General features: G+C 44.2%; 1 protein-coding gene across 3 annotated transcripts in view; it reads left to right on the top strand.

Annotated features, from left to right (window-relative positions):
- Positions 1 to 12,428, top strand: part of LOC147634022 (glutathione S-transferase 2-like) — a 123,565-nt gene that overhangs the window by 63,418 nt on the left and 47,719 nt on the right. For all 3 annotated transcript variants that reach the window (XM_086805124.1, XM_086805125.1, XM_086805123.1), the window contains one exon: positions 10,551 to 10,622. In XM_086805124.1, the coding sequence (XP_086661250.1) occupies positions 10,551 to 10,622 (72 nt within the window). The remainder of the gene's footprint in view (positions 1 to 10,550; positions 10,623 to 12,428) is intronic.

Below are 12,428 nucleotides of genomic sequence, written 5' to 3'. Positions count from 1 at the left end.
TTCGCTTGAAAGCCGATGTATAAATCCCGGGTATACTCTTGCTGTCACATGCACTCTGCACTGTAGTGCATGGCGACTGGCTCATCATTAGTGCATCATTGTACAGTAGAAGGACCCTTTAGGATATGAAAATGTCGTATGCCATGGCCCCATTGTAATCCTCAGTCAAGGATATGTAAGGCACGAGCTACGTAGGTCATTCCTCAACCTTAGAGTGTCAGTCAGTTAGTTAAGTCCCTTAACCCACTTGGAGAGAATCATTCATGCATGTAGAGTCAGTAGAAGCCTTAGGGTTTGCGTCAGAGCACAGTCTGCATTTGCATAGCATTAATCCCTATGTCCATGTAAACCATTGCAAAAGCCTTAGAACTTTATTCAGCATTTTTACCATATTTATTAGCATTATTTTCATATTATGCAGCATTTATCACATTATACAAGTCGTGTAGCATTATTTGTGCAGTCGGCCAGCTTTGTAGCCAACCGACCAGCCACATGCTCATATAAATAGCATCGATTGCATCTCATTCCACCATCTCAGCATTCAAGCATAAGCGATTCAGTATTCAGCCTCTTGGATCTTCATCGCTTGGAGCATATAAGCATACATCATCATCATCATCAAACACATCATCAACAATCAGCTCAAGGCAGAAGCGCTTCAGCCCTTGCGTTTCTCAGCCTACAGTAGATTTCAGCATTCACATTCATCATCATCCTCCCGGGTGAAGGTAAACGCAGCATGTTCATTCATTCATCTTGCATATTCACAGCCTAGAACAGTCCCAAAAAAGCCCATCTCTCAGCCACAGTTTGCAGCCTTCCTACAGCCCCTTCGAAGAGTGCATTGGCCTTGAGATTGGTCATCATTGGTGCTTCTACAGCCGTGTACAGTTCAGCCCGACTCTTGGTCTACCAAAGGTCTTGTGTTTGGCTTATCTATAGTCCCAAGTCAGTCATTCTCTACAAAGTAATAAAGCAAATACTCCTAGCAATAGGAGGGGGCCCTTCAGTGGGTAATTTGGGATCCAATAAGGTGTACGGATCTCCATCTCTCTCTCTCTCTCGTCTCTTAAAGTGTGAAGTGATAAAGTGGATTGCTAAAGACATGCGAAACTCGGGATAAAGAAGGCGGTGTGACTCGTGAGACTGTGTGACAAGATTCTACATCTACGCATAATTCTGCTGCATGTTACACTTGCGTCATCCTTGCTAGCAAACACAAGTTTGCATTAACAAAGATGAGATTATCAACTTTTTGAGTTGCAAGTGGGCTTCTCTTCTTTGTGTGGATGTGGCTAAAAAGCTCCACAATTGCTCCAATGTCCAACAAGAACAAACTTGGCTCAATATTCCAATGGCCAAGTTTTGGTGATGAGGAGAATAAGCTCCATAGGCCTTCCACCAGGTTAGAGCACCAACATGGAACATAAAATTCAAGAAATATACAATGATAAGCTCTATGTTCACAAATAGGTTGCAAAGTGCAGACCCTCCATACAGGTACAGGGCAGTGTTTACTTGCCACAATAGATTGTGAGGCCGAGTACAGGGCAGTCTTTACAGCCACAGTAGATTGTGTATGGCTGAGGAGATTGATGACTGATCTTCGTGAGTGTTAGCAGATACCCACCACCATACTCATTGACAGTCAGAGTGCTATAGCCATGGCACGAAACCCAGTGTTGCATGCACGTACTAAGCACATAGAGATTCATTATTACTATGTCAGGGAAGAGGATTTATGCAGGGGAGATCTCATTATCTTACTGCTCTACACAGGACAATGTTGCAGATCTATTCACGAAGGTATTGCCTCGAGAGAAGTTTGAAGCTTTTTGCAAAGCTTTAGGCTTACTCTCCTACAGAGAGTGATTTGCTTAGACCTTGTACAGGTTCACATTGCCACTACAGGGGGGATTTATTGGCATATATGCTATGACTTATGCCACTTATGATATGAGTAGTGCCACATGTGAACATGGGCTAACCAAGGTCACTTTTCTCCCTTTGGGTTTTTTCCCTCGGATATTAGGTGTGAAAGGACACCACATTTATTATGTGTATTTTGATATTGTGGAGTCAACTCACTTGCTCCACATCTTTATATCCTATCTACTCTGAGTAGCAATCACTATCTCTCTCATCCTCTGGAGAGCTTGCTGTTGTGTACATTTCTGTGTGTGTGTGTTCTTTGTTTCTGTGAAACCCTAACACCCTAACAATGATTTGCAGCTATTTAAGTATATGATGATCCGTCTTAACTGTGAATTTCCTCCAATAAAGGAAAGGTTTCCAATGCTTAAGAGTCGTCATCACCCCCAATAACTCTTTGTGATATACTAAATAGTTCTTCTCTGCATCATTCAATTTCCGGCTATAATAAGCCACTAGGTGTCCTTAGTGCTGGAGGATGGCTAAATTGTTGGCATGCATAATTACCTCAAAAGGATCATCCCATGAAGCCAACTTGAGAACCAAAGACTCGGAGGCACTTTCTTCATTGCATGGAATGCCTTGAGTGCTTTGCCCATAACGTACACCTATTGACGACGTATGTTCATGCCCTTGAGCCAGTTGGTAAGGGGTGTTGTAAGGTTGGAAAATTTGTCCATGTGGGAACTATATGCTTGATAGAGACCTACAAAAGAAAGGATCTCGTGAGCATTCTTGGGAACATCCCATTGCCCTTACCTTTTCAGGATCGAGGCTAATCCCGTCTGTGCTGATGACATATCCCACATGGTGGATTTCTACTACTCCAAACTCGCTCTTCTTTGCATTTATAAAGAGCTCATTGTTTCATAATAGTTGTTAGACCTTTTCAACGTCCTGCTCATGCTGCTTTGCCATGGCACAAAAGATAAATATATCATTGAAAAAGATGAACACACTTTTCTATGACCTCCACAAAGACCCTACACATCATCTTGTTGACCATCGCCGGTGGTACATTGGGGAGTTTGAATGGCATCACCACAAACTCGTAGTGGCCCATTCAATCCTAAAGGCTGTTTTTGGAATGTTAGTTGTAAAGATCCGAACCTGATGATAGCCATTTTTGAGATTTATCTTAGAAAAGAACTTAGCATCATTGAGTTGCTCAAGGATTTACTCAATCCTGGGCATTGGGAACTTGTTTTTAAGTGTGAGATTATTGAGTACCATGCAGTCCTCTCATAATTGTGCGGACTTGTCTTTCTTTTGCACAAATAAAATAGGTGTAGCAAAGGGCAAGGATGAGGGTCGGATTAATGTAGCTCGGAGTAACTGGGAAAGCTGCTGCTCGAGTTCGCCCTCCAATGTCTTAGAAAGGCAATAGGGAAACTTATTGGGTGGTTTTGTCCCGGGGTCCAAGTTGATGAGATCCTCAAGTGGGAGATGGGGTGAGAGAGCATCCTATCTCGATACTGTGCGAGGAGACCTTCTATCCTTCGCTTCAAAGGAGTTGCTGGTTGAACAATAGATTGTTGGCTATGGACATATACCAAGCACATTCGGCTCCTTTTCTGATGGCTCTTTCGGTCTGGATATGGGGATGCTGATCCCAGCGAATTAGGATAGGCTTAGGCAATTGTGAAAGTGTCCTATCTCCAATTAGGAATGGGTGCATACTCCTAAACCACTGAATGCCGAGAATCATATCACATCCCAAAAGAGGTGAGAGAATGAAGTCCTGTTAAAATAAGGCCTTTTGAACCTTGAATTTAAATTGCTAAGCCTTATGGAAAATTTAAGCCTAAGCACAGCTCCAAACCCCAGCAGCAATCATCCACCACCCAACAATCATCATCCCAGTCGGGAGAAGGGAGCTCAGAATAGCAAGGAGATAAAGAAAGATTCCTAGAGCATCTGAGGAGGTAAGAAAGATAGGGAATATAAGCCTAAGAAGATACCTAAGAAAAAGGCCAAGGAGGGCATTACTGGTGGATATCTCTAACCAGACAAGCAAACACGGTACAAGGGGGAGAACCGATGTTTCTTTTGCCACACCGTGGGGCATGGTAAGAAAGATTGTATCAAGTGGCAGGCTGCACAAGTCTCCAAGACATTTCCCTCCATAGTAGTCACCACTACAGCTTCATCTCTCATCCAGCATCGGCCACTAATGTCGTACAACTCTTACCCTCTTTGAACGCAGTGCCAACTGTGGTATTTGACTATAAGCAGGAGGGTGAGGTTGAGCGGCAAAAGAAAGCCCCTATCCATGCTTATGGCACAGCCAAGCGACAACAGTTTATTGTCCTCTTCGATATGGACAACACTCAGGATGCCATCTCTCTTCAGTTGGCTAAAAAGATGAGTTGTACACTTGTACCCCATCATCTCGACGTAGACGGGTTCACACCTGGTCTTCACACTCATATCCGTTCAGCATCATGTCCTTATTCTGAGCTAAAATGAGAGCCTTGGTCATATGACTGTGGCTCAAAATTACGCACGGTGAAGCTAATGGTCATATCTAACCCCTAATGGACTGTTTCAACGTATCCTCCTTGGATATCCCCGACTGTTGCATTGACGTGATAACTCTGTTAGAGTATGTCAGTACTGGAGACCCATTCTAGGAGAGTCTGTAAAACTCATCCTCAAGGTTGGTCATGTATTGGGGAGGAAGAAACCTTGTTTTGACATCAGACACGAAGGAGTCCTATACACACTGAGGAGCCGTTGTGGTTGGGTCTACATGTAGACTGGACCAATGTTGCCACTAGGTAACTGCTTCGCCTGAGAGGTGAGGTGTTGCAAGGTGGACTTTGTCTTGAGGATCTGAAAGCATAGCCAAAGGAAAATACACCACAAATTGATGAATAAACTGCATAACTACGGCATTATCACACTTACCATCATACTTATTCAAATTTGGTCGAGCTTATATGACGGTGGTGGTGGAGGAACTTGGGCCTTGTTGTGCCATTAAAGGAAGAATTGACAACATATTTTTGTGCATAGTTACTATCAAATGCTAGTGCTGGAGTTGCATATCGTCTCGTTCAAGACTTTGTTAGTGTTCTTGGGCTGCTTGGTCTGCCCATCGTTGGTCTTCATCAGTACTGCGTTTGGCGTCCTCGGCCCTTCATTCATCATCATGTCGGGCTTCTTTGGCCCTTCGTTCTTTAGCTTGTTTGGCTTCTTCTTATAGTCTTTGTTGCTCCATGATGCGGAACGATCTTTCAAGCTCTGAAAGTTCTTTACTTTCTGACTCCTTTCTTGGCTGTTTCAGCTTCCTCTTTGGCTTGTTTTCCTTTTTTCTTGGATGTTTCTGCTTCTTCTTCTTTAGCCTCATTTTGGAGCTTGAGCAATCTGTTTTGCTCCAAAATTGCTTGGATGAAGTTGTCACTGAAGTGCGAAAGCATTTTTTTTGGTGGTATCTTCTTCATTGATCTCTTCTTCCATGTCTTCTTTGTAGCTTTCTGAAGTAGTCTCTCTTGACATTGTGGAGGCTTGGGTGGTTTTTCCTGACCTTAGTTCTTCCATCCATGGGATGCTCTCACTTTGGGTAGCTAAGTTGGGTCACAACCTGTAGCTCTGATACCAATGTAACATTGAATAGGTAGACCTTTGTAACACTACAACATGCAGCGGAATTATGCGCAATGCAGTGTCACGTGCACCTTGCACTGGGGTACACGAGGACACACTGGCATGATCATCAGTGCAGCATTTGTACAGAAGTAGAACCTTTTTAGGATTATTTGTCGTATGCTGTGACCCAATTGTGAGCCCACAGTCTAGGGACAGTCAGGCACGAGCTACGTAGGTCAGTCTGTGAGCTTTAGAGGTTAGTCAATTGTCAGTCCTCTTAACCCACTTCGAGAAAGCATCATTCAAGAGCATGTGTGTGTCAACCTTAGCATTAGATGCATGTAAAGCATTGTAAGTGCTTTCACATAGAAGGGGGGTCAGCCCCAGCTTGGGCTAGCCTTGCAAAGGCTTCCAAGGCCTTTTTCCATGTAGTCGGCTGCTTGCAGTCGGCCAGCAGCCGATAGGTGTGCTACAGCCTGACCAGTATGGGCTGCTACAGCCTGACCAGCATATGTTGGGGCAGCCGATTGTGTATATGGACATTTCTTGCAGCCGACTGGGCATGGATGCCAGTCGTGGGCTCTACAGCAGCAGCCAACATGCAGGTATAGTACTCGACCAGGCATGTTCAACAGCTGACTATGATTATTGCAGTCGTGGGAAAGTTGCTACAGGCCGACAGCCTTTACTGGCAGCCGACCAACAATAGGGGGCATATTTAAGCAAGTGCCTCAATCCCATACAAGAAATTCAGGTATTCAGTAGTGAACAACAGTTCAACAGTCCTGCTCATCTCCAGGCAACAAGGAAGATACTCCTCTATCTCAGCCAGCATAGGTGCAGTCCTACAGTCATCTGGATTTGCATCAATGGCCAAGGAGAGTCTTCAGCAGAGCCTCAGGATAGCTGGATACTCCGTCGACATTTGAGCCTCCTCGTCCTTGCGTAGGGCATTCATATCATTTGTACTCAGCAGTGTACAACATTTCTCCAAAGAATCCCTACTCTCTAAAGTTGATGCTACAGATTCTCACCACATAAAGGTATAAAGAAGGCCCTATGTGCGTTATCACAATCAACCTTACTGCATGTAACATGCAGGATCCTGTCACACAAAGTCTAACACCGCCTTCTGTATCCGGAGTTTTGCGAGTCTTTAGCAATCCACTTCATTACTTCAAACTTTAAGAGATGAGAAAGAGAGAGAGAGAGAGATCTATACACCTTATTGGGTCCCAAATTACCCACTGAAGGGATTGCTAGGAGTATTTGCTTTATCTTTGAAGAGAATGACTTTATGACTGACTTGGGACTGTAGATAAGCCAAACGCAAGACCTTTGAAAGACCAAGAGTCGGGCTGAACTGTACACGGCTGTAGAAGCACCAATGATGACCGATCTCAATGCCTATGCACTCTTCCCATGGAATGTAGGAAGCCTGCAAATTTGAGGCTGAGAGAAGGGGCTGATTGGGACTGTTCTAGGCTGTGTTTATGTGCTGTAAATGAATGAATGAATGCATTTTACCTTCACCGATAAGGATGTAGCAAAACGATGAGGTGTATGAGTGCTGAAAACTGTATGTATGCTGAAAACGCAAGGTACTGAGGTGCTTCTTCTGGCTGAATGCTGATGATGCTGTGTTTTGATGATGTATGGTTGAATGCTCAAGCGTTGATGCTCCTTGTGCTGAAGGACTGAAATGCTTGACTCCAATGATGATGAGATGAAATGAATGATTGCAAGGCTATGCTGTTTATATGCTCTCATGTGCCGGTCGGCTGGTTGAAAGCTGGCCGACTGCTATACGACTTGCATAAATGGATAATGTTGGAATAATATGGTAAAAATGCCATATAAATGCTAATAAAATATGGTAACAATAGTAGATGATATTCCAAGGCTTCTGAAGTAGTCTATGTGCAAATGAGATGAATGATATGCAATATGCACCCATGATCTGATGCAAACCCTAAGGCTTCTATTGACTCTATATGCATGAATGATTCTCTCCAAGTGGGTTAAGGGACTTGACTGATTGACTAACACTCTAAGGTTGAGGAATGACCTACGTAGCTTGTGCCTGGCATATCTTGGATTGAGGATTACAATGGGGTCATGGCGTACGACAAATATCAAATCCTAAAGGATTCTACTGCTGCACAGTGTTGCACTAATGATGAGCCATCTTGTCACCATGCACTACAGTGCAGAGTGCATGTGACAAACACGCAACAAAGCCTTCTTTAAACTCATGAGTTTATGCAATCCACTTTACTTAAGAGAGAAGAGTTGAGAATCGACACTAAATTGGGTAATTACCCATTGAAGGCCCCCCCTTGCAAGCGGGTATTTGCTTGTATTACTTTGGAAAACTCTTTACAATGATGTGAATGAAGACTCTGGACTGCAAAATGCAAGGGTGAGGAAGACCGAACATAGGTTGAACTATATGCTGACCTAATAGCGGTGCGCTTCTACTATTGTTGGCCGACTGCTGTTAGGTGATGCTTATGCTGGCCAACTGCCATTTAGATGATGCTTTTGCTGGCCCATTGGAATTTAGGGCTTGCCCATGATATTTGGCTCCCTATCCAAGGCATAAGACATGCCTTGGCTGTCCCATGGACTGGTTCATTTTACATGCTTTAATATGCTTTGTGTAATGCAACGAATGGACTAACTTAACCATGCTTAGCCTCAGATGACTTATATGCTTATGCTGGCCGACTGCTATTTAGATGATGCTTATGCTGGCCCACTGGGATTTAGGGCTTGTCCATGATGTTTGGCCCCCCTACCCAAGGCATAAGACATGCCTTGGCTGTCCCATGGGCTGGCCCATTTTACGTGCTTTAATATGCTTTGTGTAATGCAACTAATGCACTAACTTAACCATGTCTAGCCTTGATGACTTATATGCTTGTTCTCCAAGTCGGTTAAGGGATTGACCCTCACACCTAAGGTTGAGAGACTAACCCACGTAGCTCGTGCCTGGCATGTCTTGGACTGGGGGCTCACAATGGGGCCATGGCATACGACAAATATTCCTAAAAGGATAATGATGTATGATGTTGCCAATGAGGTGAGAGCTCAAGTGGTGTAGGTGTTTGCCTAGGACCAAGAGGTCGTGGGTTGAAAACCCCCCTTGGTGCTTCCTCAGCGGCATCACCCACGGGTGGATAAATAAGCGCCTACGGGTGGCTGTCTACGGACGGTGAAATTTGGTAACTATGGGAGGATCTTGGGCCAAAGGCCAGTTGAAAAAAAAATTTGATGTATGATGTTACATTAAATGCTGAGCCAGTGTGTCACATAGGATCACAATGCAGGGTGCATGTGACATGTTCATTGTATTATACAATTTTAAAAGCCTAAAGATTACCTGTCAGGCTGAGCATTCGTCCATACAAACATGGCCCGAATGTGCCCTAAAGATAAGCCACCATTAGGTTCGTCAGAAACTAACAGATACAAATCCTAAAGACCTGTTCATCGATATTCCTTATGTAGAAACATCCCCCTCGGATAGAGTACGTGGTCCGTAAAAAATGGAGCCAACTAAAGGACCGGGCCCTAAAGATATGCCTTTTGCAAAAACGGAGCCATGCCCTCCTTTCCTGGATAGCTTACAAGTTGGTCCTTCACAATTTGACGTTGTTTAGGAGAAGTGTTTAACCTCTGAATTGTGAGTTACCTTGCCATTTGCATGTTGCTGTCTTCCCTTGTGTTGACACTTAGGGTCCAAGACATATGCAGCACCGTTTCAGCGACTTCAATCCCTCAGACACTTGTGAGATATGGAACTTGACTGCTGGCCAGCAGTGAGGGGCCCTATTTAGGGGCTCTCCACTCCTCCCGTTCTCCATCTTCAGTCATGTTGCCTTAATCCCCTTTCCAGAATTTTCGAGCATCCTTCAAAAATGGGGAAACAGCAGTGCAGCCCTAAAATGTCAGAAACAGTGAGCATGCAGTAGAGATAGAGGTTCACTTTGACTTGTGTTGTTCCCAAGTTACTTTGTAGGAGATTTTTTTTTTCGACTGGCCTTTGGCCCAAGATCCTCCCGTAGTTACCGATTTTTCACCGCTCGTAGGTGTTTAATTATCTGCCCGCGCAGGCCATGCCATTGAGGAAGCACCAAGCGGGGTTTTGAACCCAAGACCTCTTGGTCCAAGGCAAACACTTTCACCACTTGAGCTATCACCTCATTGGCTTCTTTGTAGGTGATTTTTATTAGTTCTTCTTTTAGTTTTCAGCCTACAGCCATTTGGCATGCTTGTACACTTAGCAGTTTGGGCTCAAATGTTAGCGAATGTAGTATTTTAGGGATCTTCGAGTGCTTCAGAGTTAATTTAAGTCTACTGCTGGGCTATTTTCTTAGTTACTCTTAGTTTGTGTACCATAGCATAATTTCCCCTGTTACTGTTTTGCACTTGGATGGATAGGCCTCACATGCACCCCTGTCACTGCAGAAATTATTCACAAACTTCCTTGCGGCAGCTGCTGAGAGGCCTTCAGGCAAGTAATGCAAGGCAGTTTAGCATATTTTGAGTCTGGACCATTAGTTTTAGGAGATCCTACATGGTCCTTTAGGCCCCAGTGCAGGTCTTCCCCACTCTCCCTGCCATGTAGTCTCCCTATAAGAGTGGCCACTCATGGAAGGAGCTCCTTTTTCATCTCAGGAGTCGGTACTCTCCTCAATAAAGGGTAATCAGCCTTGTCTGATGAAATTTTCTTTTTTACTCATAGAAGGAAAAGAAAGCCTTGCGCTTGTGCTAGTTTTTTAGCAAAATGTCAATTTACAAGACCAAATGTGCGGTGCTGCACTGTGTTGTGGGTGTGCACGTGTGCATTATTCCTATTTGATGTTTAAAGTGATCATTTGAATCTTTAGTGTGAAGCTTATGTCAAATAACAAAAGAGGCTTGTATTTAGCAGGTGTTGAATTCTATATAGAAGATAATTAAAAACCTTTCCTTCATCTTGTGTATACTTGAAGTGGATTGGCTGTTTCTTGTTGCAGTATCTCGAAGAGAAGTATGCAGAGCCATCCTTATTTCCAGCTGACATAAAAAAGAAAGCACTAGTTCGCCAGGTGTGATCATGCTCAGGAAATAGGAAATGCAATGTTTTCTTTCTTTGAAAGTTAAAATACAGCTCTTTACTGATGCAGCGATTGTGTGATGCAAAGTAAAGAGAAAATGGATCTATTTAGCACTGTTTTCAGTCACTGAATTGCTTGGAAGCTGTAGCTACTCATTTTAGACATGTCTCTGAAGTTATTGAAACTATGAATCAAGTATTTGGCAAGGCCTTGTTCTCCTCTGCCAACCTTCTGATTGAAATTCCAGTATTTTATGCATTCATCACCTTTTGTTATGTATGATAGCTCAAAGAGATGCCCTTAAGAGCCAGTGAGGTGATAGCTCAAGTGGTAAAGGTGGTTGTCTAGGACCAAGAGGTCCTAGGTTCAAAACCCCACAAGGTGCTTCCTTGACAGCATCGCCTTCTATGGGCGGATAAAAAAAGCGCCTACAGGCGGTGTAAAATGATAACCACTGGAGGATCTTGGCCGTAAGGCTAGTTGGAAAAACAAAAAGAGATGTCCTTAAACTCATCATTAAAGGAGAAGAAAGCCAATTTAGTTGTGAGTCTCTTGGTGCATGCTTCTTCTATTGCAGGGCTTCATAATCTCTTCCCCCCTCCACCCCCCTGTGCGACCGAAAAGAAACTTCTATTAAGTATGAAAATATACAATTTGGAGATTTCAAACCAAACAAGGGGGACTGAAAAAGAGGCCATGATCGCACTGTCTCATAAACTGGCCACACTTTTTCGCTGCAGCCTTTGAAGATCCTTGGATTCTGGCCCAAGTGGCCATGAGGGTGTGGATGATATGACTCCAAATACTGCAAATGCACTGCATATCATAAACCAAAGTGCCCTCAATGGCCTCAGTGCATCTAGCCTTCCAAATGTGCCAAAATAATCTCCCATGCACTGTCCAACCTCTGTGGAGGTGAGACATATTCTTACTATGGCAGGTCGTGAAGATGGCACCACGTGTGCCAAGATGCAATGCTAGCAATAATCTTCCATGCACTGTCCAACCTCTATGGAGGTGAGACATATCCCGACTCCTGCAGGTAGTGAAGATGGCACCATGGAGCAATGATTATAATGACTAGATCCTTGTCATTCCCTGCATTCCTGGGCTGTGGGCCTAACTGTGTCAACCAAATGATAACACCAAAAGAAATGTAAGCATCCCTCCTCATCCTGCCAAGGAGATGTGCTATTGCAGTTCAAATCCTCTGTGCTTCCTTGCATGCCCATAATCAATGGTAGACTGTCTTTGAAGCTCGTGCACATCTCGTCCTGCTTGGCTAACACCAGTGACTGATCTCTAGTGGTTGGTGGCGAGATCACAAGTAGAGAAAGCCAAATAAAGGAGGAAATCTGTGTCCTCCGAGACGGATATGTGGTGCATCCCTGTCATACTGGAATGGTGGTAGATGATCCATGTCTAGGCCATGCTGTGAGAACCAATGTGTGACCTGTGCATACCATGATCCTCTGTCTCGTGCCTCAGCCAGTTGTCTAGATGCCTCGAAAGCTCTGTATGACAATCTGTCCTGTGGCATCTCTCTGAATCTATCTAGCAGGTATATAGTCTGGAATATGGCCTCTACCATCATAGGAGGCGCAGCAAACTCTGCTCGGATAATGTCATGAGGTACTGACGGTTTGCTGCGTATCATGCGTGCCATCATGAGGGCCTGTGGTCTCTCTATCTATGTCCACCAATGGGTAGCAAGTCCTGGCACCCATACTGCTGCTCCATACATTAGTGCCGGTGTGACTAATGTGTCAAATAGCCACCCCTTCGTCCGGGGCTCTT

Source organism: Cibotium barometz, chromosome 11 (genome assembly GCF_041138505.1).
Source record: "Cibotium barometz isolate CiBa-2024 chromosome 11, ASM4113850v1, whole genome shotgun sequence".
NCBI classification, from domain to species: Eukaryota; Viridiplantae; Streptophyta; class Polypodiopsida; order Cyatheales; family Cibotiaceae; genus Cibotium; species Cibotium barometz.
Note: the sequence above shows the minus strand (reverse complement) of the source record. Positions and strands in the feature narration are given on the sequence as shown.